Source organism: Chaetura pelagica, unplaced genomic scaffold (assembly GCF_000747805.2).
Source record: "Chaetura pelagica isolate M959 unplaced genomic scaffold, ChaPel_1.0 scaffold138, whole genome shotgun sequence".
Classification (NCBI taxonomy): Eukaryota; Metazoa; Chordata; class Aves; order Apodiformes; family Apodidae; genus Chaetura; species Chaetura pelagica.
Genome location: NW_009954215.1, coordinates 5,552,673 through 5,579,569, shown reverse-complemented (window position 1 = coordinate 5,579,569; position 26,897 = coordinate 5,552,673). Strand labels below are relative to the sequence as shown.

General features: G+C 39.5%; 1 protein-coding gene across 1 annotated transcript in view; it reads left to right on the top strand.

Annotated features, from left to right (window-relative positions):
- The window catches only part of LOC104393816 (chromosome unknown open reading frame, human C7orf50), a 42,125-nt gene that overhangs the window by 3,710 nt on the left and 11,518 nt on the right, over positions 1 to 26,897 (top strand). Inside the window, exon 2 of the mRNA XM_010003338.1 lies at positions 14,000 to 14,175. Within this exon, the coding sequence (XP_010001640.1) occupies positions 14,000 to 14,175 (176 nt within the window). The remainder of the gene's footprint in view (positions 1 to 13,999; positions 14,176 to 26,897) is intronic.

The following is a 26,897-nucleotide window of genomic DNA, read 5'->3' as shown; positions in this document are numbered from 1 at the left end:
AAAATTACATCTCAGCTTAGTCATCAGATAAATGAACATATAAGACCTACTAACCACAATATTTTGCCCGTGGCTCAGCACAGCCCAGCTGTGTAGTAATAGAAGGCTCTGCTGATGCTTAAAAAACCATGAAATTTAGAATTGCAACTAGAATCTCACATCTAAACATTAGAAAGCATAGACCAGAAGTGTTCTGTTAATTACAGTAGTTAAAACACAGTCTGGTACCTTTCTGAACCCTCAGATTCTCTAAAGTAACTACCAGTTGGGAGCTGAAAAATGTTATGGAAACTGTATTACCTACTACTTGGAGTTTTCCTTGATGTTTTTCGCTCCTGTAGAATTTCTCTGGCAGCTCAGCTCAGCTTTACTTTGGGTGGAAGCTGCAGGGCCCAGGTCTATCAGCATTGTGATCAGGGTAATCTCTCATGACAGAAAACTCTTGAATAATGTCCAAGTTCTTTCAACAATTTATTTCATATTTTCTATTCCTTTCTTTCTATTCCTTTCTATTTCTACACCTATAAGGTATAGTGGATTTAAGATATCAAGTACTTAATGTATTTAAAAATTGATGTGACAAATCTAGAACAAGAGAGGAGCTGTATCACCTTTGGGGACTGAACAGCATAATGGCTAACTCTTTAAGGTCCTTTGATTTTATTTTTTTATTATTATTATTATCTATCTTTGAGCAAATTTCCACCTTGTTGGATGATTCTGTCATGTATGTTTTGCCAAGTACAGCAGAACTTTAGGGTTTGTTGCCATATTTCCTGAGCCAAGGGCTCTCTGAAAGAGGCAGGGAGTGCAGAAGGCCCTGGGTGGGATGTAGGCAGCAATGGCTCTCAGCTCTGATTGCCTCATTGGGCCATGTTCATTGCAGCTAAATAGGGCAGGCACAAATGTGCAGAAGAGCTAACATGCAAAACAAATTAGTTTGGGAATGTTTATCCAGTTGGAGGCTTTAGGAGCTATAGCCATTTTTTATTTTATGTGTGTAGACATGAATATGTACTGCACGCAGGGAGAAAAAGTAGTTCTGGGATATATTGTGCTGAACAGGTGCCTGAAAGTTAGGAATTTTTAAGCAGAGAAATTTCACAATTGGTTTAAATTTATGTTACTCTGGGCAAGTTGCAAAGTTTGCCTTAAAGCTGCCAACATCAACTACATTTCCTGTCATGGAAGTTGTCAGGAGTGTTTGATGAATCAGATTATTATCTTTCATTTCCAGTTGTATCCCATGTCTAAGATCTGGGTGTAAAGGTACAAAAAAAAAAAAAAAGAAGTATGAATCATGCTCCTGTTTACAACTTGAAAGTTGGAATTTATGGTAAATTTGTACTGGATGCTGGGTTGGTCAGGTACAGTGGCAGATAAGTCAGTGCTTTGAAACTGCTTTGGATTTTTTAAAGGCAATTAATTGAAGTTTTTAAGGGTCATTTCTAGACTTTATGAAAGCACTAAAGAAATGAAGAGTTCATCCAGAGAATCTGTAAGAATCCTGTGCAGGAAGTATAATGCCTTGTCTTTGCTATGCTGAAAGAAAACAAGGGGGTGACTTTCCTGGCTTCTCTGACCTTTCCAATGTTCCCTGTTCTCCTTCCCATTTCAGTAACCATGTTGCCTGTGTCACTGGCAGGAGGGCATCTCTCCATCTCTACCATAAGACCTTCCAGTATAATTCTGGCTCCCAGTATTCCAAGGGAAATTACTCTTTTCTAAAGCAATTTTGAGAAAGAAAAGGAAGCAATCAGAAGTTCTCTTTGTCAGACTTTATTTTATTGGTTTTCTTTTGGAGACTGCAATTTTATTTGAAGTGTTTTAGGAACCATCTTGACTTCTAATCTTCGACAGAGAAGTATGAGATCTACTTCCTCATTTCACATAATACTGGAATGCCTCGTGTTAAGGTACAATATTTAATTTTTGAATTAAATTTTATTTTTCTGTTTTAAATGACACTGTTGTTTTGCAAGTAGAAAGAAATATGAAGCTTTTCTGTTGCCATTCAAAAGAGAATTCTGGCATTTTGGCTTTTTTCCAGAATAGTTGAATTTTTAAAAAATCTCTTGAACATCAGAATTTCCCTGGAGATGAACCTTCCAATTGCTATTAATCTCTCTTTTCCTTTGCTCTCTTTTTCTTCTGCCAAGCATAAACTAATTCACTTTCAAAGCTTTGCAATCTCTTTCCACTCTAGCCACTATCCCATAACATTTCCATAGAAATGCTGACTCTTTTTTCCTTACCAATTCATTTACCTTTGACAGTCTGAATGTCTAATGTCCATCTCCAGTGCATTTTGCTTTGCTACCCTGTTGAAGCAGTTCCTTGCTCTTCCTACCCTAAAGCTTTTCTTTCTTTTGATCCCTGCAAAAATACATAATAGAACAAGTATGTGATAACCTGAATCCTCCTGTTAGTGGGTTGCTCCATCCTTTCTTGTATTTCACATATTATTCCACCTGTAATTAGCCACCCCATTTCATACTTAACTTTAAAATTATGTGGATTTACTGCTGTGTTTATATTTGGTTCATCAAAGATATAAAATGTAAGTTCTTCATGTAAAGCTTGATCTTGAAACTAACATGAGTTGTACATTCCATCCACATAAATGTTACTATTGATTTTACAAATATATATAAGCTATTTATTTATTATTTTATTTTGGGATCATTTGTTAGGTGCCTTAATTCCAAAACAAGGGAACACCACCACCTTGTTTTGTGCTGTTTTTATAAGGATATTCTTCAGTGTGGTCTGTTGAAATACAAACAGGTTTTATGGAGTATTTTTACTAAACAGACGACAGGTTTTAATATAGGGTCTTAAATCATAATTGTTTTTAAATTTTCTACTCTGCCTCACAAAAGCATAATGAGGGCACACCTGATGCTATAAAAACCAGATGTCCTCTTAGTGTTCCAGGACTGTGTGATGAATTAGGAGAGCTTGAGATTTGGTATCATAGCTATACAGTTATCAGGGAGCTCACAAGAACTGAAAGGATGTAACGTGTTGCTAAATAAATAGAATTTACAAATGGACTTTAGTTTCAGTGACTTTCAAAATGCTGAAAATATGATGGAATTTTTTAAAAGAAATTTCAGGAGATCATGTCAAACTGATACAGAATATATTCAGATTCTGCCTGCCAGTCAAATTCAGTGAGGCAGTACTACGTGCACTTGATCATTGTCATTGGAAGAGCAGCAAGGAGACCAGGAGGAAAGCTAGACTGTGTAATTCATGGCAATTCTTAGAATCATTGTTCCTTTGCCTTTCTCCTTCAGACAAAACTTCTGGGAACAGGTTGTTTGCTGGGAACTGAACTGTGCATCAGATACAAGTTATAGTACTTGTTTCTTTAAACAGGTTCAGATTCTGCATGCAGGTGTTCAGAGATCTATTCATGGCAAGTATAAATATTGACAAGAATAATCACTTCCCAGGACATAACTGTCTTAGTCACCCATATCTGGTTATCCCAGGGCATAAAGTCAAATGCAAAAATCTGCAATGTCCATAATTCCTGAGTTTGTGTTAAGCTTTTTTTTTCATAACCAAACCTAGGGTCCAATTCTCTGTCTCCCCAAACAATTTCTCCTATTGTAAAGCAAATCAAGGGGCAAGATGTGAGTAGAGGTTATTGATACCCTTAGGCTCAGTTGTCATGTTGAATTTGCAGGGCAGTTGAAGGGCTGCTGGTGTTGTGAGTGTTGCTCTGAGTGTCTATTTTAAGGGTTATTGAATCATGAAATGAACACATTCTGCTAAAGAAATGAATCCTGCCCACTCCTTTTTCTTAACTTTCTCCTTTTGGGTCTTGTTCATCACAAATTGAAAATTGCATGTTCCCGTATGTGTGCATGGGCAGTTGAATATTCAAAGTTGATATTTAAATAGATGTTTGTATGAAATACATTCTGGAGTCTTTAACTTTTTTTTTTTTTTTAATATCTTAGCAAAGTATAGTGATACCAGTTGCTTTAAAATAAGGAATTAATGAATAGGAATTTTTTGAGATAGTATCTTTTCCTTTTAATTGAATGGAAGAACACAGAGTTTGAAAGTAGAGGATATGTACCAGGATGTTAATTCACATCCTGTTGAACTCTGGAGCTGAAGCTAATGACAATTTACTGGTAAAAAGGAACTCAGTTTTTGAGGGGTTTTAATAGCTTTTTGTGTTTTTACCAAGTGATTTATTAAGTAAAGCATAAGGATTCCTATTTGAATGGTAAGGGATTGATAAGCCTTTATGTTTCATTTAATTAGTCTTCTGCTTCACTAGTCTTTCTCACAGATGTATGTTTAATTATGTTCCATTTTTGAGCCAAAATGGGTATGTTACAGAGAATCTGCCAGTTTGAAACAGCAAACTAAATATACTCAGCTGAATGAATTCAGTACTGTGAACAGGAACCACTGGAATAAATAAGAAAGGAGGCACTTTGAAGCTTTACGGTATTCAAGAAATGTCAGACCATGTTCATTAGAAAGGGATGGGCACACTCTTTAGACCAGTGCAGACAAAAATATTATGTTTCACCCCTAGATGGCTATCCAGGTGTTTAGCAGGTCCTGATATTTGCCCATTTATTGTTAAATTTCAACATTTTTTGAATAGCCATTCAACTTATTTTGTAAAATTCCAGCTCTTTACCTTCATAAAGATTAAGGTGACAACAACATATTTGTCCTTCCACCTTTAAGCATGTTTAGTTTACTTTGCCAACTGTTACAAAACTTTGTATGCTGTTTTCCAAAAGCTCTCTTACCAGCATATATTGCTGTAAGGGCAATTGGCATGAACTGTTAGGAGCCCGTGAATGTGGTGAAGGTGAGATTTGTTGTTGAGGACAAAGTACTCCTGATGATATGAGACTATAAAGACTAGTAGAAATGTAAGGGATTAGTTTTATTTTGCTATATTCAACTCAGCAAAGCAATGTGGGATTCTTCCAGATCTCCCCACTCTAGAGGAAGAGTCTGAAGGACCAAGTCTCTGTTTGGGAAATCTGCTTTAATAATAAAATTAGCATTACTGAAAAACTTTGACAAGTCTTTCCTTGTGGTAGAACTGCTAAAATATCAGTATTTGGTCAGGATGTCTTCTGAATAAGAAAACACTTGACACTTTTTTTTGTCTTTGGTGTGTTTGAAAAAGAACACATTACATTACCAGTAAATGCTGTAGAAACTCATACCACTTAGCTTCTGAAACATGCATCACTATGAACAAAAATGCTGTACTTTAAAGATACTATTTTCTGCTGAGAGAGTAATGAGGAGGAACATCACCTGAGCTTGAGAACGTCAGTACAAGTGCTATACATCCGTGTCAGAATGTCAGTGCAAGAGATGCAAGTCTAATTCTCATCTAAGCTTTCCTTGTTTTAAACTTGAAGTAAAGACTTCAATGAGTTCCTCTGCATCAGGATAAATCTAGCTCCAAAAGCAGCGCAAAACAGACTTGTTGGTTGGTGTGGGAGTCATTGCTGTGATTCCCAAACTATGCAGGTGCTGTCGTTTCTGCAAACAATCTGTGCAGAGGGGACGTAAAATATGGGACAGATTTTGAAAACTGTGGAAAGTGAGGTGAATCTTGGGTCTTGTAGATAAGTCTAAAAACTCATACGGGACCATCTTTCTATTATGAATCACAACTTTTCTGTTTTAGAATTGTAAATTATTGTTCTTTAATTACATCTTTGGCTATAATTTTGCAACTGTTCTGTATGAAGAACTTCAAAATTAGACTGATAAAACTGGCATAAAAACTTGTTACTGTTTAAATATAGCCTCAGTTATTTTCATAGCCTGATCAGACCAGTTCATGCTTTAAAAACGCTGAAACCTGTATTCAAAAATAGCTGTCCCTTTTGGTCATGGGGGGTGTTTTCCAGGTCACTTTTTACGTGGGTGGGTCATTTCCATTTCCATATGATGAGAAAAAAATTAAATTCACTCTTCAAAAGCTGCATTTTCCAAAGAAAGAGCAACATTTGCACCTGCAGAAATAGATAGGCACTTGCTGTACTGAGTTCCTGCACTCTGCCTGGTGGTACTGAAATGGAGGAGACACTGGGAAGTCTCTTCTCGCTACTATCAGTCACATGGACTGTGTTTGTACCCTACAGGTTTGGGATAATGAGGTGCTGAAAGATCCCCTTGGGGGTCCTGAGTGGAACTGGAAGCATTCAGTCCTTCCCCAGCTCTCTCTGGCACGGATCCTGTGTGTTGCTCTCAACATCTAATGATGGCCAGCACAGAGGGGACAAGTGTGGTTGCTCTTGTTCCATAGGCACCCATATATTGTCTGTCCCAGTGAATCCCTGCTGCTGCTGGAGAAGAGGTATAGCTACAATCACTTTTGCTTGCCTTGCAAAAGGCAAGCTTTGATTTCACCCTTTGTGCCTCACTGAAGCCTAGATAAATCATCTGAAGTTGGCCAAAATCCTGAGAAGGGTGTTGTGATCTACAGCTGTGCTCTGTCTCTTTCCCATTTTTATGCAGCTATCTTTAGAAAAACTGCATGCATTAGGGTAATGGCAGGATAGATGTGTGCTGGGCAAACCTGTCAGTCATTCCTCAGCAACGTGCCAGACCCCCCCTTGGCTGTATTAACAAGTCATTGCAAAGCTCTTTTTGACAAAACAGTCGGATCAACCTCCGTGCAGGGGAGTTGCTGCAGTTTGTGGCGCAGATCAGCACATGGAACTCAGTGCAAGTATGTACTGTATGTGGCTGCTATGGTGATTAAAATACATAAATAAAATAGATAAATATGGATCATATTAGAAATTCATTACTGGCACTCTCTCAGATCACAGTCGGCTCCAGCGTGTGGTGTCAGTGGTGTTTCCTTACTCCGAGTCGGCCCTCCTGGAGCAGGAGCTCTTTCTGGAGGGGCTGGAGTTACACAATGGTCCCGTCCTACCTTGTCAACCAGCAAATTCAGTGCAAAAATGATAAACAAAGGGCTTTTATGCATGTTTTATAGTTCAGTGAGGATTAGTGGCCCAACACCACTTTCAGACAGGACAAGCTCAGTGTGAACTTGCCTGAGGTTAACGCGGGCAGACACGGGGCAGCCTGCGGAGGCTGGGGCAGGAGGTTTCAGATGCAGTGCAGAGAATTGTTAAAAGCTGTTTCTCCTTACCTGGGTTGGGGCGTCGGTCACGTGTTCCCTAAGGTTTCAGCCACTTTAGGATGCGGATGGAGCTGGTCTCAGGCTCTTGCTTGCAGTCCTTCCCACAGCTTCAGAGGTCCCCTCCGCTGGGGTGGACATCCTAGCCTGTACGTGGGCTCTGGCTGAATCAGATTCCTGCTTTTCTTTCCCCTCTCACCTTTTAGCATTCTCTGACCGTAAAATCCATCCCTTTCCTGAAACGCAGAGTGATGCACTTGTCCGATGAAGTTTTTTCCAGGCAGGATTCAAATTCCAAACAAGCCTTTCATTTCCTCTGCGCTGGGGGGAGAAGGAAGGCAGGGAGGGGAAGGCAAACGCTCCCTTCCTTTAAATCCCCACCAGCCTCTTCCCTGCGCTGGAACCGAAGTAGCTTGTCATGGTGATCTTCAGAGTTTAACTTTAGAGGGGGAGGGAGAAAGTGGGAAAGCAAACTGAATGCTGTAGTGGAGATTTCTCTCTTCCCCCACTGGGCCCCTTGCCGACTGTTTTTATTGATTTCAATCACTGGAGGCTAGGCTGGCTCGCAGAAGAAACACTGTGTAATGTGTTCTTTCCTGGCTTTCATTAAAGAAACTCAATGCAGCGCGGTCACGCTGCCGAGCTCGCCTGGCAACCTGCCTACACCCTGTGGTACCTCTTTCATTGGAGGAGATCGAGCTCGTGGTTTGGGGTTGTGTGGTGTTGGGCTTTTTCTTTTTTTTTTCCTTTTTCTTTCCTCTCTTTTTAATTCTTCACCGAGGATCTCAAACCAGCCTGTGCTCTGCTTCTACCTCCTCTCGCAGCCCAAAGCCCTTTTAAGCTTGGGAAGGGGTTGTCAGCACCCCTAGAGAGGTTGACTTTGGTGGGGATGAAAACACTGAGTGCTGGGACAGTCGCCTTCTCCTTCTATTAAAATTCCTCTCTGTGTGTTTTTGTGGAGGGGTTAAAAGGGCTGTGTGTAAGCCACAGGGATGTGGATACAAATGATTTCTGAGGGGTTTCCTTTTTCTGTTTCTTTTTTTTTTTTTTAATTCCATCTTCTCCTGATTGGCTGACACAGTTTAATTAAGGGTAAGAGAGTAAGCAAAATCCTTCAGCAAATACGTGAACATTCCTGGCAGTGCTGTAGTTGCAAATGAAGCAAAACTGCATTTCCCAAGCCTGCAGTTGTCGTGGTTGCTTGAATATTTCAGTTGTGTTCAGGACTGTGATACTGGTGGAGAAAAAGGAGACATAAAATATGGTACTAATTTATGCCTTAAAGCTTAATCTGCTACAGTATGTATTTTATAGGAGAAAACAATCTATAAAGTGGAATTCAACAAGCTAGGTTCTGTAAATCGTGTTTTCTATTTTCCCATAAATGCTTTCATTTAATTTAGTAAATTGTTCATTTTATTCTTATTCAGCAGTTCCTAATGATAACACTTGAAGTGCTCTTCAGTGCTGGATGTAAATCTATGAAACATATAAAGATCACATAGTTGTAAATTAAGCCCAGTTTCAAGCTGATAAAGGTGCAACTATTCTAAATTGCAGCTGCAAATTTAGATTGTTACTTGATGACTTGTGCTTGTGAGGTACTATAGCTGTGTACATAAGGACACTTTGTTTTTTAAAAAAAAGCCAAACATTTACATGACCACTAAAAGAATCCTTTCCTGGAACAGAAAGAAAAAGCTTGTTCTTATTTAAATCTGGCTTCCTGCAGAACTTGTTTCAGGCTTTTCTGCCTGGGTTGCATCTATAGAAACCTTTCCAAATCAATTTAAGTTATTCCCAGTGTTTTTGCTGTGTGGAGTTGAGATTCTAGAAACACCTAGCTTTTTTGAACACTTATTTTTTCTTTCAGCAATGTATGCTTTAAAGGAAAATCTTTCTCTGCAAGTGCTACAGGCATGATGTAAGGAGGTGTACTTCTGCAAATGCTACTTTTCATTCAAAATTTGCTTTCTGCGTGGTAAGGAAATATCATATGCCCTGTCTGGTCATACTTCTTTTCATAAGGTGCTAAATGACTGAAAATAGTTATTTAAATTCAATATGGCCATGATCTATTTTATTCCAATTCTATAGCTGTAGTTGGGGCACAGTTCTTTGGCAAGCCTCAGACAGTAAATCATTTGTCAGTCTTTTATGAACCTTGCATCTAAGGATTTGCCAGTCTTTCTTCTTTGTAAGTTTTGAACTGTGTTTATAGATTCTGCTTTTTGTTTTTAAGCTGGCAGATGGCCAGTTATTTATCTGGGTTCATATGTATTGTGTAAGACAGAAACAGAACATTTTGCATGCTGATATCATGCATGGAGCATTTCTGGGGCAAAAGGCTGCTTGTGAGCAGAAGCTGTGACATGACAGGTCGGTAGCTGCTCGTCAGTTGTTGGTCAGTGAACAAAGTCCCCTTTGACATTTCTCTGTATTCAAAGTTATGAAATAACATGAGCTTAATGAACAAACAAGACAATACAATGCTCCTACTATGAAACAAGCTGTATCATCCATTTCCCCATCCTTCTCTTTGGGTTTCAAAAATCTGACACCCTCTTTATGCGTTTGTTGCTGTTTGTCAAATTATCATCTGTTCCTCTGAATCTCTGGTGTTACTTGCTTTGCTGTTGTACAGATTTGTGTTGCTCTGGTAGTAGAAAAGGTTAAAAGTCTATTGGCTTTTGGCAGAACTGGATCCACTGGCACTAATAAATAGTAAAATTGGAGCTGCGGCTTGGACTGTGGTTACTGCTATAGGTTTGGCAGCAAAGCTGAACCCCTGAACAGGCGGAAAGTTCAGAACTACACAAGCAAATCCCAAAGGCAAATTTGTAATAAATGAGTATTGGGCTCATTGTGGCAACTCTTCAGAGCTTATGACTCTTTGTCAACCTTATTCTATCCTGGCAACAGACAACTAGGGATGCAAATGTGTCTTTGAAACAGTGATGAGTGAGGAGGAGGAACAGAATCTTTAGAAGGTGTCTTCAACTCCACTCAAGCATGAGGCAATCAAGAACCTTTGGTTAACTAAATCTGGAAGCAAATTAAAAAATGTACTTACTGCTCTGCTGAAACACAATACAATTAGTTTGCTGCTAGTACTGCCTTGGTTCTGGCTGCACAGCTATCATTGTTCACAGTCCTCTGGCAGTTTTAATGCAGATGCAGTCTCTGAAAAACTAAACCTGTTTGGTTTTGCCACTCTTGCTGCAGAAAAAAAGGGTCAGATACCTTCAAGAAATCCTGCTTTTGTACATCTTTCTGCCCTTTCCAGTTTCTCTTGTAGTTATAGTTATTTTTCTCTGTTCTAAATTGCTTAGCAACACTGCTTTAATAGATGCTTTACTTTGGTTTGAGATGGCTTCCCTTTTATGATTTCTAAAGACTTGCAAAAGGTTTTAAAGTTGTGCAATACTCCCAGATTACAAAGAATAATGGAAAACTTTCAGTGGTATCTAAAGCTGCTGCAACCAAACCCTCCAGATATTTTGAATGAGATGCTTCAGCCCACTTACAGTATATTACTGTGTTTACACACAATTCAGGAATACAGTACAGCTGAAAGGTGCTGTATTGGCAGTCACAGATTTTGCATGCAGATAGACACACTACAGTGTGACCTTTGGTCTTTGCTTGAAGATGTCTGAGCTCACATCTCCATGCCCTTGCCAGGATGAGATGGATTTTTATGAGTGTAAGTGTTAAAGATTTGGGGGTCTGTCTTTTATTGAAAATATGGCATCCAGTGGCAATATCCCTTTTAGCACCTTTTCAGGCCTTCTGGAAAGTTTCCAAGTGGAAGACTCCCACCTCCTTAATCATGAGAAGCCACTGGCTCTGCTCTGAATGTCATTCATTCAAGTGTACTGACCTAGCCTGACCTTGTTTAGATTGAGATCTAATGAGCCTACAATCCAAGGTGGTGTGGTAGCTCTCAGCAGGCTTTGCAAATAAGCAAGTGTTGTGTTTTCCTGTATGCATGTGGTTTAAATTTATCACATCAATAAACAAGTGTCTGACATGCTCAAATGTGGACTTTACAATGTTGTAGTCAAGACTAAATTGTGGCACTACAAATTGTGATGTCACTTTGTAAATATAGAAGGAGACAACATGGAATATTTATGACCTCCAAACAATGAAGTTCTGTTGGTTAGGTTTTTAAAATGTAAGTAGTGACATAATACTAAAACTCTTAATTCAAATGCCTCACAAACTTTGGACGTATCTTTCAGAAACAATGGTGACACTAATGGTTCAGGGGGAAAAGAAATGAAAAATAAAGTTGTTGATTTAAAGGAAGAAGAGGTCCATCAGTAGAGTATCATAACAGATCATCTGAGTTAAAATAAATACAGCTAGGCTTTAAATTCCAGTGAAAGGTTTGGGTTTGTTTTCTTTTGAGTCCCAGGTTTTGGGGAAGGTTGGTTTTGATTGTGTTGGGGTATTTTTTTCTAAAATTGCAATAAAACTGTCCTCAGCTTCAGTGAAGAATACCCACCAAATGTAGGTATTTTATGAAACAAACAGAACCTGAGGTTTTCAACAGAAAAAAACAATCGCAGGCAGGTTGTGGTACTACAACTAGATTAAGGATGTTGATGTGGATGGATAAAAGTAGAGTTGCAACTAGAAAAGTAGTTTGAGCTGTAAAGTTGCAAGCACTTTTGCAGCATGTGTCCTGGGCATCCCAAACAGAAGCCTGATGGATCTGATTTTCCTTGGATGATGCTGTGGGCCAGCAGAAGGTACCTCCAGCTGTAAATCCTGAGTCTTTCACTCCCAGAACAGCAGCAGCCCTGTAGGAAGAACAGAGCCCTTGTTTCAGGTTGCCCATGGTGCATCAATGGTGATGCTGGAAACAAATGTTGTTAGGGCTTGGTATTTCCATTGGGACTCCCAAGGAGAGAGCAACTTGTTTTGTTTTTAATGGAGCCGCCAAGGAGGGGGATAAAAAGCTTTTTGATAATGCAAGGAATGTGGGGGGAAGGGAAGGTAGAGAGATATGCATTTACTGTAAGTATGAAGAAGCAGAGGCCTCTTTATCAGGCGGGCTCTAATGATGTGCCACAGTCACTTTATTTGAAAGCTTCATGGCTCACAGAAAAGTAAACAAATTCATTACATTATTTTTAAAAGAAGATTAACTGTAGTGTGTCGTCTGTTGGACAGCTGCTGTAGTGATCTTTTACAAACACTCTATAAATGACCACCCTCAGTGTTTTCCTGGGCTTTGTGTGGCTGGATTGTTATTGTAGTAAGTACCAGGGTGGCTTTTTCAAATGAAAACGTTGTTTCCTGTATAACGATTACGTACCTACCTTCACCCTAAATATTATTTTATTCTCAGCATGAGTTATAAAACATCTATACAAATGCAACATATGCTGCTTTTTTGCATGTGTTTGCACAGGAATGCTGGCTTTTCCATAAAAACAGCTTAAAAGTAAACAAACAAAAAAACCCAAGCCTATCCTCTTTACTGCCTCACTCCCATTTATTCTAATTTCTGCTTTCTTGCCCCTTTTTGGTCTTTGTAAATAGATGAAAATATGAATCAGAGTAAACTTAGATGAAACATGATTTGACACTGAACAAATGTTTAGTCTTCAGTAGGTGTCTTTGGTAATTAAGATTGCGTTCAGGTATTCCTTGTTTAGCCACCCTTTGCTTGAATTGCCAGCAAGAATGATGGAAATTAGCATCATGTCTGGATGATAGTAGGGAAGTAGGACAGCACAGCAAATGGGCTAAAAACCCTGAGCTCATCATAAGAACTAATACTTCTAGTATTTTTACTACTGGATTTCTTAGCTTGGAAGAGCTGGTGATTTTGAAATGGTCCTTGTGCATAACTTTAGCCTGCATTTTATCCCAGTGCCTGACTTGTGGAAGTGGTTAAGCAGCACCAGTTCCTTAAACTGTGATGACAACAAGTTCTGTTTGGGACAGTGTGAGATCTGTAGCTATCATATAAGCTAAGAATTAGCACCACCTCTTCACTCCTGGACTTGGAAATATCTAAAAACAAGACCAATACGGTGTAAGAGTCTTGTTTGCAGAATTTCATACTTTCTTCATTGCTCAGTTTTAATTGAGAAGTTGCACAGCAGAGATGGCTTCATAGTGTTCAAAGCCTTCCTCTGTCCTGAAGTACACAGGGGTTTGGATGCCCTTTGTGAGCTGTATGTGTAAATGTGGATTGCAAATCATGCAAATGTTGATTTGAGATTGCTAAAAGATTTCCAAGAGGTCTTGGATGAAAGTCATTGGATGAAAATCTCATTTAGCATAATGGAGATGAAGCTGCTGTGCAGCAGACAGGTTTTGTCAGACCAAGGAAGTGTGAGGTTATAGAACAAATAGTCCCCAGAATTAAGGATCTTAAGGAAACCCTCCTTCTCCCATTAAATGTGCATATGCTAAAAAAAAAAATAATAAAAAAAATTTAAAAATCCAAACCTTTTCTCCACTATAAAACAGCCTCTGCTGTTCACATTTTCCCCTCTAGTTTGAGTATAGGAGAACAAACAGCACAACAAATTGTAGATATGATGCTTTTAGATATGAGCTAGAAGGTGCTCAGATTACTGCTGAGAAAGGTATTATCAACTAGAGAGGGCAGTTCTGCAGATTACTGCAAGTGCAGTATTTACAGCTCTGTGAATTGACTAGGGAGGTGACTGAAATACAGTCAACAATAAAATTATGAAGCTTAAAACTTCTGGTCTTAAAATTTACTTGTGCCCTTCAGTTGCGTTTGTGCATATTTTGTTCACTTTTCTCCAGAAATATAAACACTTTATTAAATGTGAATTGTTTCAGTCTACAGAAGAAGAGGAAGAACTTACTGCAGAAGAAAGGAGGAAACTGGAAAGAAAATTGAAAAAAGAACGTAAGAAGAAGGAAAAACAGCTGATGAGGGAAGCTGGGATCTCTACTAAAAAGGTGGAACCTAAAAAGCCATCAGGATCTGAGCTGGCTCTGGCCTATTTAACCAGGTAAGAATCATAAAACCACTGCAGGTGCTGCTACAGAAGTTAGCTGTAAACTGTGCCAGAAATCCAGAACAAGCTGAATCAGGTAATAACACACGAAGGGAAATTGCTGTAGTTAAGTACTAAGTTAATGTTTCATCTCAGTAGACGCCCTAGTTTAGAGTTGGTCACCCTGTTGTGTTCATATCACAGGAACAACTGAGAGATGGTAAGTAGGTGCAAACATTTATAGAAACACAGCTCCTGTCCTGAAGTCCTTATAGTTGGCATATAAATACCCTGGGTTAGCTGCACTTGCAAAGATGAAAGACACATTGCATTAAAGATTGCATTGAGGAAATTGCATTTGTTTTGTTTCTTGAGTGCACTTTCTAGGCAAAGGGGTTGTTCTCTTGATATGAGCAAATTGAATGAAGTGGTTAAGCTTTCTGGAGGCTGGATTTAACTGCCTGCATGATGTTTGGATATTTGTAAATTAAGATAGGCTCATGCCACTGTTTTAAAGTTAATAGTGTACAATGCTTTATTTCTGCATACCAAAGTACACAGCCAGTATAGTGGCTAATTTCATTTTGGAAACAATTACTTCATCTAGTTAGCACACTTATTTAGAATACTTAAAATTCCAACATAAAGTAGAGCCTATGGTTAAACTAAAGATCTACAGCAAGGCATTCACAGTACCCTACAGACAGCAAGAGGTCCACGTATAAACAGGATGATCATGTTTATTTTTTTTTCTTTTTTTTCCAAACTGCAAGGTATCCCCTCTCTGTAAGACCTCCAGAAACTGTTACAAGTAGTGGGTTACCACATGGTTGCATCCCTGGCCGTGCTCAAAACTGAAGCATCCAGACTGTCTGAATTGTTAGTTACCACTCTCAGTGGGGAGGGAGGAAATTAGTTGCATTCCAGGCAGAGGGACATGTGCATTTTTGTTACATAACCCTCAGCACGCAGCGATAGCAAAATGACAATCATATTTTTGATCTGGAAAACAGCTGGAGGAGTTCACCACTGTTTTGAACTGCAAACAGATTGACAGTTAGCTTTGAACCATCTGCTCAGGCTGCACTCTGGTATGTGTGCTAGTAAGTGGTGGATCTCTAGATAATGGGTTTCAGATTTGGAAAGCCAAGGAACAAGCTGTGGGTTTTTGCTTGATATTCAACTGTTATCTGTATGGATTTTTGCCTTCTCATGTGAGAGAACACAAAACTGGATTTGAACTAATATTTGAACAAGTTTGACTAGTGCCTCACTTAGCCTGTACCAAATTACCTTGAAATAGTAAACCTGCCATGTCATTTGGTCTTGTAATACAGAGTCCAAGGGCTGTAGGTGCAGCAATAGGTTGTGAGGGCTTATTTGAGCAACAATTAGAATTTTGTAGACTTAGCAGGGATAGTTCTATGATGATGAACTGCCAAACAAACATAACCATGGACTCCCTTCTAACCCCAAATGGGCTGGGTCCATCTTGCACCCTTGAAAATTACAGAAAAATAGCTTAGTCCTCTTTACACCTCAGATGTTTTTCCAACCCAGCAAGACTGGAAAAAGAAACAACTGGATTGAAATTACTTAGAGAAGTAATATATTAGCTGGGGGATAGAAACTAAAACCCAAGCTCTGGAAGCCCATTGCAAAACCCCCAGCAATTTCAGGGGGTCAGGGATTTCAGCCTATGTGTATTTTTCTAGGGCTGCAGGTATGAATAATATGTGGGAGGAGAAGTTAATCTTATCTATACAAGAGATTAATATAATTGGAAGTCAACAAAAAGGTGCTGTGGGTTTATTGCCCCACCTACAACAAAAAGCCTTACGTGACATAAGAGTTCCTAAGTGAGGTGGCATCTGAATTCCCTGATGACTCGTGAATCTCCTGTAGGACAGGTGGAACTTGAAGTACCATAGGATAACTAAAACTCTTGGTCTTATTTATTAAGAAACTATTCACAGGATGAGAGCACAACTGTCTGAGGCTTTAGCCTTGGACAGGAAAATATTGAATTTGTTTTAGTGAAATTTGGTTAGATAACTTTAAAAGTAAAATGTTAATATTCAGTGAAAGGTTTTTTTATATTTTTTTTCACATGCAAGGGAAAATCTGACTGATTTTGTAGGACATACAGATTTTCAGAGGCAGTAGTTCCCTCAGAGTGCAGAATCATCTTCTCTGTGTGTGAAATTCTTCACCAGGAGAACACATTTCTGTTTCAGGCAGTAAGGTCACAGGAAAATAGCAAAATGTTATTTGGAGGAATTAAATACAGTTAGTTCCTGTGCGGTTAGGGGGTCCTGTGCCTGGGCATCCCTGCTTCTGCAATAGCCTTGTATGTGCCATGGGAAAAACCAAACGGAAGTGGCAGGGCAGCCCACAGGCAGCTCTGCTCTCTTTACTGAGGCACAAGGTGACTTTCACAGAGATGTGCCTCATCCTTTAAGTCAGAACAAGTTAATGAAGAGAGCACTGATGAGGAGGCAGTAAAGGGGCAGTGTGGGGGGGCAGGACAGCTAAATGCTGCTACCTGTCCTGGCACCTCTGAGAGCAGCAGAGCCCAGCTCTGCTCAGGGGGACATGGCACAGAAAGCTGTGGTGGCTTTGAAAGCTCTGCTGCTGGGTGTCCCTGCTGCTGGGGACTGCTGGGGGCTTTGTGACCTTCCCCACTGCTGGGTGCAGCGTGCTGCAAGCTGACCAGTTCTTCTGCTTTTCTAGGTTTGTTAGCTGAGTCTGGAAACAAATCGTCCTTGATGCTTTGGCAGCCTCCAGAGAGGTCAAATTATCCTGGTGCTGGAGGACTGTCCTGGTAACTGAGAGGCTTTTTTTGCCCACAAAGACTGGCACAGGTTTCCCAGGAAGCCCCCTCCCTGTAAGTGTTTGAGGCCTGGTTGGGTGGGGCTTGGGCCCCTAGTCTAGTTGGTGTTCCTGCCCATGTGGGAAGGCTGAACTAGACGATCTTTAAGGTCCCTTGCAACCCAAACCAGTCTATGATTTTATGGTTCTATGCATGTGAGGTGGCCACATGGAACAGCAGCTGATGCCAACTACCAAACTGCTGCTTGCAGCTGGACCTCAGGGTGCTGAAGGGATTCCCCTGTGACCTGGGTGACTTAGGCAGCCCAGGCTTTCCAGCTGTTTCCTCATTTGAGTGAGACCAGGACAGGCACCACATTTTGCACGCTCAACAGAGAAGAAACCAAATGGTTCCTGTTTTTTTTAGCTCTCTCACCTTCTGTTGGCCTGTGGGAATAGGAAGTGGAGAGAACTAAAATGTCTTTGCTTCACCAGTTTTTATCTCACCTTTTCCCATGCTGAGATAAGCTCAGGCAGTTTCCCAGTGCAGTTCTGTCTAGCACAGCAACCACAGCATGACTGTGGAAACAGGGAAGTCTCTTGCTGTCAGATCCTCCCACTTGCTGGGGCAGCAGAGAGGGAGGTCTGAAGATACAGAGAAGATCAAAACCACATAGCTAAAGTAAAAAGGGAAGCAGAAAGGTTATAAAATGATGAGAAGGAAAACAAGAAATTGTGAAATCATGAAAAAAAACACATTGGAGGGATACTGAACAAAAGAGAAAACAACCCTGTAAAATTACTGTAGATGAGTAGGGAAAAGCAGGAGTGAGGAAGTATTAGTGTTTGGTAAACTGCACAAATCTCTTCCTTCTGATGATGCTTTTTTTCTTTCTGATGGTAAGTGATGATTCAGGTTTAAAGGCAAGATTAGAATGTCTCATTACTTTGATTCTTGGAGAATATAAAATAAAAATTCATCCTTTTCTCTGAGCATTAAAGTGCCTTCAAATGAAAAGATGTTGCAATTCATGAAAATGGTAATTAGATTTAATTATAATCTAACTGACCTTCTGTGGTGTTAAAATGTTGGCAGAACTTGTTTGTCTTGGCAAGCTACTCATCCATAGAAACATTTCTGCTCTTGTGTTTGGCTTGGAAAGTTCATTGCTATATGGATCTGCACATAAGGTTTTCTCCATCCCTCATCAAAGGAACAGACAGATCTGAAAAACTGTCACTAAAAGTCTGGAATTCCAAGACTGATGTCATCTTAGGTAGAAGTAATATAGAATATTGTTGTATGGTTATTGCTGTGAATTACCTAAGCCTTGCAATATTATTTATCACATGTTAAAATTTAAGAAATAAGCTGCTGGCGAACATTTAATTTCTTTCTGTAATGATTTATGTTATTCTAGTAATATATGTCACCAGAATGTTCCCCAAGGTATTGGCTTTTCAGTTTTCTTTATAGCTCTTACTTTCCTCATCTCTAATTTAAAGTTAGGTGAGATTCAGAAATTTCTTTAAAGAAGAAAAGATGCTTACAGGAATAAAACAAATCAAGGGCACATTACAGAAACACAAAAGTTAGAGACAGTCAGAATTTCACAGTCTGACTGTGCAGAACACAAGGTGTTTTTTGCTGAGCACAGTGGCAGTGCACAACCCAGGGCAGTTGTTTATCTGCTGTGTTTGCAGAATGAAAACAGAGCCCAGGCCTGGGTCAAACTTTATTACAAACAGTGCCAAGCATTGATTTTAAAGCTGAAACATTGTTCTTCCTGTTGAAGAATACAGAAATCTGCGTGTTGCTGTAAGCATATATTTGGATATTTTTAAATTGTATTATACAGATATATATATTATACAGATATATATATTATAAATAAAAATAGTAAGTATAAATTATATAGAGTTTCTACTCTACTGGAGTGGAGACCAGCTGGAGAAAGGCATTAACAGGTAGCTTAGTGTTCATTCAGGGTTAGCATCTAGGAGTTTTCTGATTTTTGAAGGAACCACTGGAAGCTTGTCCTGAGCTGTAAAGAAGGCAGTAACATTTGAGGCCCAACAGCTGAGATGAATTGTCCCTTCAGAAAACTACAAAAACATTGATCCTACTGCACGTATGACCAGGTGACAATATTGAGAGAGCTTCTGCACAAACACGGCCACACTCAATTAATGTTGAAAAAGAGTTTCTAAATTTAAGGTGCATTGAGTGTGCTTGTGTCAGATTTAGTTTGTTTCATTGATCCCTAACATTTTTAAGCCATTTTTCCTCTCATAGTTTGTCTTTTTATAGCCACGGTCAGCGATGACTCCTAATGTTTGATTCTGAACTTTAAATAATTCTCATTGCTGCTGGCCTTAATCTTTATTAATTTCGAACTTGGCACTGGTGTTGATGTTTCATCATCAGTGGCTTAAGCTTTTAGATATTAAGAGTAACTGATGCACTAGAAATGTAAACACACATTATTTTTCTCTCTCCAGAAACCAACTCCTTGGGTTTAATAGCCACAAGCATTAGCATTTAGTGTCATTTCTCCTTCCTCCACCTCCCAGGGTGGAGAATGAGTTTCCTTCCTCATAGGAAGGTGTAGCATATATAAAAGCTCATCAGTTATCTTGAATATCATGAACTGTCAAAGAACTGCTCAAGTAATGAATCTCAATCAGTCAGTAGCAAAAATGGTGTATGAACTCAAGAGAAACTATTGTGATTAGACACAGCAATGTTGCTAATTTCTGTTCAACAACCGGGGCTTGAAGGTGTCTTGAAAGAGCAGCTTTTCCTCAAAGACTAGGAGAATAGTGATGGAGGTTAGTTTTGCTTTAGTAACCATACGGATATTTCTAAGTGGTTCTGGGGCAAGCGTTAACTATGGATATAATTAATCTATTCATACATGCTTTTAGTAATTGTGTTGCATTCACTAGTTCCATAAGAAGCCTCACGAATCCAGAGAGTCAGATACAGCATAAATTTACATTTGGCATTGTTCTGCAGCTGTATTTCATGTGAATGACATTGGGCAGGCACTGGCTACTATGTGATATCAAAGGCTTGCACTTTTCCTAGTACTCTAGAGATCAGTGAATTTGTTTTAGCACTTCTCCAACTTTCTGTATTGCTTGACTTGTAATTTCTGCCAGGGCCTGACCTGTGTCTAAGTGGGATTCCACTCCTTGACCTAAATCAGCATGTCTGTAAAACCAAATGCTTTCTAATGGATGTTAATAGTTGGACAGATGTTCCCCGTTCTAAAGGCAGCCACTGTCTCTGATTGTGGCAGAGAGAAGGAGTCTCATCTTACAAAGAGTGAGTTACTTTATCACTATCCTACACACCCTTGTATAACTTCAGCACCCCATGGTATGTGATGAAGCCACGTTGGTTTGTTTGCAGTTCCCTAGCAGCCCCAGCATTACTCAGAAGCTCTACAAAGCTCTCTGTTGCAACGCCCACACCTTTCCTATTTTTAGGGTACTAGTATGCCAGCAGTTATTCCTGTTGGGGGTAGCTGGAGAGGACATATTCCCTCGACAGATTTGGTGCTGCTTAGGGCTATTCTGTAAACTTAGGCATATTATCGTCTGTAGAAGGCAAAGTTTGCTCTTATATGAAGAAGCTTGCTCTTATATATATGAAGCAGAAAAATTCTTCTACCGTGTTGGACCTGTTATTGAGCAAGGTTTTCTAAACCATTGTATTGCTCCACATGTTGTAAATAACTTCTCCCTGTCCTGGTGTTTAGATCCTTCATGTAGCTGGATGGGTTTTCTCAATCACATTGCTACTTCAAGGAAGTGGTACCTCCATAATCCTCCATCTTTGCAAGTCCTTCCAGACACTGATCTGCTCTATTGCTCTTCTTTGAACTTCTGCATCTGTGATCGTTCTGGAAAGGCAAGGCCTGGCAGCAAACACACTGATTTACTGGAGCTGCCTTCCAGCTTCACGCAGAAGAGACTCAGAGGCTGCGATTCCTTCCTGCTCCCTGTCTCTCTGGCTTTGGTTTATTGGCAACAACATTGGATTAATCTTTGAATCCATCTCAAACTACATTGAGATTTCACATTTAATTTGCTGCACAGTAAAAATTGTTCTGTTTTAATGAGAGTGTTGGCATGACTATGCCAACTATTGAATTTCTTCACTGAAAGGCTTATCAAGGCTGCCCAGGGCAGTGGTTGAGTCAGAATCCCTGGAGGTATTTAAGAGTCATATAGACCTAGTACTAAGTGCTATGGTTTAGTTAAAGACTTGTCAGTGTTAGGTTAATGGTTGGACTCCATGATCTTGAGGGTCTTTTCTAATCAAGATGCTTCTGTGATTCTGTACCTATAATAACTTTTTCACTGACTGTAGAAGGGACAGTGCTTCTCATCCTGCTTCAGCCTGGCTGCAGCAAGTCAGATACCCTACAGTGTCAGAGTCAGCTTTATGATATACAATTCCAGATGTTAGTGTTGTCATTATCATCTGATTATTCAAGCTATGCATTTAGGATTCTGGGCATGTCACGTTACACTCTGGGTAATAGCACCATGCAGCTTTTCCCTGTTTGATCAAGATGTCTGACAGCAGCCCAGCTTGGTGATTTCCAGTCCCTATGATACACTCATTGACTTCTGGATTCACTTTGCTGTATCTTGGTGGCAAGTGATATGTAGAACTGTGTTGGAACCATGCCAGTGTTTTTCTAACCCCCACATGACATCCACAGGATGTCATATTGGGCAGGAGCTGCTTTTAAACAATTTTTAACTTCTTGGTGGATTAGCTGCTTTTGATGGTTCTAATAAGATTTCACTGCTCTGCAAGAAGAACACTAACATCTTACTTTTAATTTAGTGAGTTTATGCAGATTACTGTTCCTTACTTTTATCTTGCCTCTTTTTTCCCACCTATAAGTATGACAGTTATCCTGACTGAGTGATCCAGGCTTTGCCTGAAAAAGGCTCACAAAAAAAACCCACCAGGAAGGTAGGAATTTTGGTCTGCAGCTCTTCCATGCCAGTCCAGCTTTGCAATCCAGATGGTTGAAGAGATGTCTGTGTTCTGAACAGAGGAAGGTGTCTCAGGTCTGGGAGCTGAATAACCAGGTTAACACCCAGATGAGCCTGAATGAAGAGGTCATGGCTCTGGGCAAATCAGCTTAGGCACTGCACAGAGCTAATTTAGAAATTACACCACTTCCAGTGCCAGAGCAGACACTGAGACTTCTTTAGCTGTTACTGGAGATAAACTTGTCAGTTAACCTAATGCTGACAAATAATACTACTATTTACTACATGATTCTAAAAACAGCAACCAAAAAGTAAGAACAACTTTAAGTAGCTCAGAGTCAATCTTTGCTATTTTTACCAAGAGTTTCTGGGAAGAAAATGAACTGTAGGAATATGTTCTGGGTATCTGTAATACTATCCTGGAAATGCTCCAGATGGACAGAACTACTTTTTAAAAACAATTTTGGTCATTTCTAGCAGGTTCTCTCCATGCTGGTGTATCAAGTTGTGAAGATCCTAGGTACTTCAAGATAAGTTTTGATGCCTTTTGTAATTCCTAGCCTGCTGTGTAAGCAATTCCAGCTCCTAGAGGCAAAGCAGGTGATTGCTTTGAAAATCCTGAAGTGTTGGGTTCTAAAACTATTAAGCTTAGTTTTATGTAGAAGTTCTCAGAGGCTGCAGATATTTCAGTGGTATTTTCAGCTCATTCAGAAATAAGAAGTTTTAGAAACAATCAACAATTGCATGATTTTCCAGCTGAATTAGTAAATGCTTCTGAGGGAACTCATTCAAGTAAGCTTTGGAAAAGCAGCCAGACAGACATGTCCTTCCCGGAACCAAAGCTCTTATGGTTTAGCTATTAATATCATTCTGGATAAAATCCTTTCTATAGGGAATGGTTTTGGAGTAGCTTTCTTAGCCCTTTCCTTAGGGCTAATGTATGGCTTAAGAGGAGAAAGCAAGGCAAGCTCATGTCCATGCTACATTTTCTGTTCTATCTTTTCAGATCTGCTTATTGTCCTGTTTAGTTTATGGCAGAGGAAAGAGATTTCTTCTGGAAATTTCCATAACCATAAATGGTCACTAAATTTAAACAAAAAGGGAGAAATTGATTAGGAAACTCTAATCCTACTTTATGGCTCCAAATCAAAGAATTCATCTTTCTAAATCTTTGAGTTACTTTTATGGAAGACCACAAGTACTCATCTCAAAGTGTATTTCAGTGAAAGCTGCAGATGATTTACTTTGAAACCTTCTGTCTCTTTTTGCTTCTACTATTTTTTCAGTGTGAAACAAAGCTGTCAAAATATTTACTTGGGCATTTGGTTCAAACATTCTCATAGGGAAATGCTGTATTTAATAGCATCATTAACATGAATTCACAAATCCTTTCATCTGACATCTATCATGTACAGGATCAGCTGGAAAAGATGTTATTGACTAACCAGCCTCATATTTAAAAGGATTTTTATTTTTGTTTTGTAAAAAATATTGTCTCTATCTTCTCCCTGTCATAATAATGGTAATTTGCTTTTCCATCATACCTTTCCTGATAGCATATCATGGCTGTATTTTGACAAAATAAATGAAAAATAGTTTGACACAAATTTATTCGTTCTTGTTTTGACAGCTTTTGAGAAATTGTTATATTACCCCATTTTTTAGATGGATAAATTAAACAGTGACAAAGTTTGTGACTCATCAAAGTCCTCGTACTATCTGAAGGTCTCCTTTAAAGCAAGTGACATGAGGGGAGCTAGATATAATTTTCTTCTCATCTGAACACAGGCTCTGTTTTCTTTGGCCCTTTACCAACCTCTGGTCCCAACAGACCTGTAGGATTTTTCTCAATTCCTTATTTCACAAGAGGAGTTTGCATGGAATTTTTTTTTCCACTGTGGCATCTCAAGACATTCCCAAAGGCCACTGGCAACTAAACTGATCTCTGGGTGGGGATGGAATGTATGGATTAGTATTCCAAACCCTTCTGTCCACTTAGGGAGAGGTTCCTATCTTCCCTGACTGGGCTCTCCTTGCAGTTGTGGCCTTTTGTAGTATTGCTGCAAATGATCATAGCAGCTTCATTCAACTGAATTGCTGTTGGGAAAACTAGGGACAAAAATTCCTGACTTAGCCAGCTGGAAATTTTGGGCAGCACTTTAATTCTCAGTCACATAGATAAGATTTTTCTCCTGCATATTATCTTGTATTTTTAAGATTCCTCATCCATTTTTCACATATATGTTGTTAGAGCTAGAAATTGCATGAGCAGTAATTAACCATTGTGCTGTGAATTGCTTCCTCAGATCAGGAAAACAATATTACATGTGTTAAGTCCATAAATATTGGGGTAACAATAGTTAAGGTTTCTTTGCCTGGTTCTCCTTCCTGTAAAATAGTGACTTTATTTCCAAACCTAGTTAAGAATATTTAATGCATCCTTTCTTAATGACTCTCATTTCCAGTAAAATAAAATTTAGTATTAAATGAATTTTCTTAACAGTTTATTAAATGCAGCCATTAGATATTTCTCATTGAGATCCAGCTTTTGTCTATCCCAAATATTATACAAAAGAAGTTGCATCTAATTGAATAAATAAGCAGCTTTGATATATAATTTCATCTGAAATGACTTTCAGAAACCATGTGAGAGAGATGAGGGAGATTCAGAAGCAGAACTCTGTAATAACAGCCCAGTCTGCTTCAGGACTGTATCTTGACAGGAACTAGAAACCTTCACTGCTCAGTGAAGTTGCAAGTGCTCAGCACCTCACATAGGCACTTTGACCTTTTCCATTTGCCTTGAGGAAGACTTGTGCACTATCCAGGTCACGTAAAACCAGAATAATTACACATGCAAGTGCCACAACAAACTACCTCTCAATATTTTCAAACTACAAGCAGGGATTGTTTACTTTATTTCCATAAAAATTCATTTGCAGTCAGGCTTTGTTGAAGGAGTATGAGGCAGAGCGTTGTCCTCCCAGGCTCTGAGATCTGCTCTCCCCCAGCTCCCCAAACTCCTTCCCTAGTGCCTGGCTCTGATGCCAGCCATCCCATCCTTAACCCATCTTCTGAACTGGTGAAAAGGCATTTTGTACTCACCCATCTTCTTCCATTCAGACTGCATTCCTGACATGGCAGAAGTGCAAAAGGAAGGTTTTATGTTTTCTCTCTCATAAAATTTAGATCCGGGAGAAATAACAGCCCTGTTCACTTCCTCAAATATGCTCAAACTATTCATCCAGTGCCCAAATACTCTAAATAGTGGTGAGTAGTTTCATAGCTCTAGGAAATCATTTAGTCTAGTCAGCCAAAGCCAAAATTAAAATTTACAATGCACTTGGCAATGATTATTAATCAATTAGCTCCAGGGAGCGGTCAAAGCTTTCTAGCCAGAGTTAGAATAACAAGCAGTATTTTTGAAATAATAAAACTGGAACCTTAATAAAACTTGTCTCCTGCTTCACACATTTATTAATCTGATGATGCCCAAAAAGGCAGCAGTAATTACTTTTATATGAATCAAATTGAATTGGAATGAGAGCCATCTGCAGGAAGCAGTAATTGACAGATCAGTTTCTTTAAGCATAGGTTACTTAAAATCTTACTAGTGCAATGCACATCACAGGATATTAAGATTGGGGAATCTGATGCTGTCCTGAATGCTGTGGTTCAGTGGCAGATTTTATTGTGCAGTGAGAGATAGCTGAACATATCAGCAAAGTCAGAAAAATGTGAGTAGGCTGTCAACTGCTGTACACTTTTAGGTTGATCTTGATATTTTCATTGGCTTCTCCCTTTTTAGAACTCTCCTGCAAAAGGAAGAGTGAATAATTCTGTAAGTTTGCAACTCAGGAGATGCAAATGGTTGGGGGTCTGCAACCCTCTTTCTCCTCCTGCCTCTGCCATCCTTCCTAATGACATCTGTGGGATGTCCAAATTGGGATGTAAGAAAAATGACAAAGATGGTTGGTGTGTAGTTTTTATTATTTTTTGTAAAGATTCTATAAATGTTCTTGTTGGTCCAGAGTAACCCCCAGTGTGGTGTCCTCTCAGCTGCACTGTAAAAGCCATTTCTGTGGTGGGTTATTTGAAGAGGGCTGCATGGGGCTTCCTGTGACAGAGGTGAGCTGTGTCTAATTAGCCAGCAATAAAAGTACTCGGATTTCATTAATAATAATTTAAAAAGCCAGCAAATGTAATTTCTGCAACAGTACATGTAGGGCTGGCATCTAAATGAGTAATTACCTGTTCCCCAGTACTGTCCTAAGAGAGCTGAGGGGCTAGGTAACAATTTGCCACTGCAGGATGTTTTCTGTGAGCCTACAGAACATTGACACCAGACCAGGGCAGCACTGTAGAAGAAGTGTGGGCCAGTTCTACAGCACAGGCTCAAGATTCAGGTTCCCTTTGAGGGAAGGGTTTCTCCTTTCCTGGACACTTCAGCTAGAGCCCCTGGACACCACAATGGATGGGACTGATTTGAGGGCAGCTCTTTGTCAACGTGAGCACCTCTGCTTGATAAGCAAGAGGAGGGCACAGGAGGTACTTCAGAGAGAGACAACCTTTAAAAGTTTTCAAAGCTGCTTTAAAATAAAATAAAAACAAAAACCCAATTAAAATTAGCTACTGGTTGCAACTCAGCTTGAATCTGTGCCTTGGCAGGAGTATTCTGTACCACAGCTGGGTGTCATGTGGTGTAATAATGGTAAGGCAGAGGAGAAGTGACCATATTTGTTTTTTCTGGGTCTGGTAGCATATCCTTCATCTGATCATCAGAAAGCATTTATACAAATGGATTGCTGCCAACTTTTGAAAATTGTTTTACTTGCAGCTGCCTCCTGACATGATTTTCATACTGTGACTACGGGGCCCTGTTTGTCTCCTCGTACCCCCCAGGA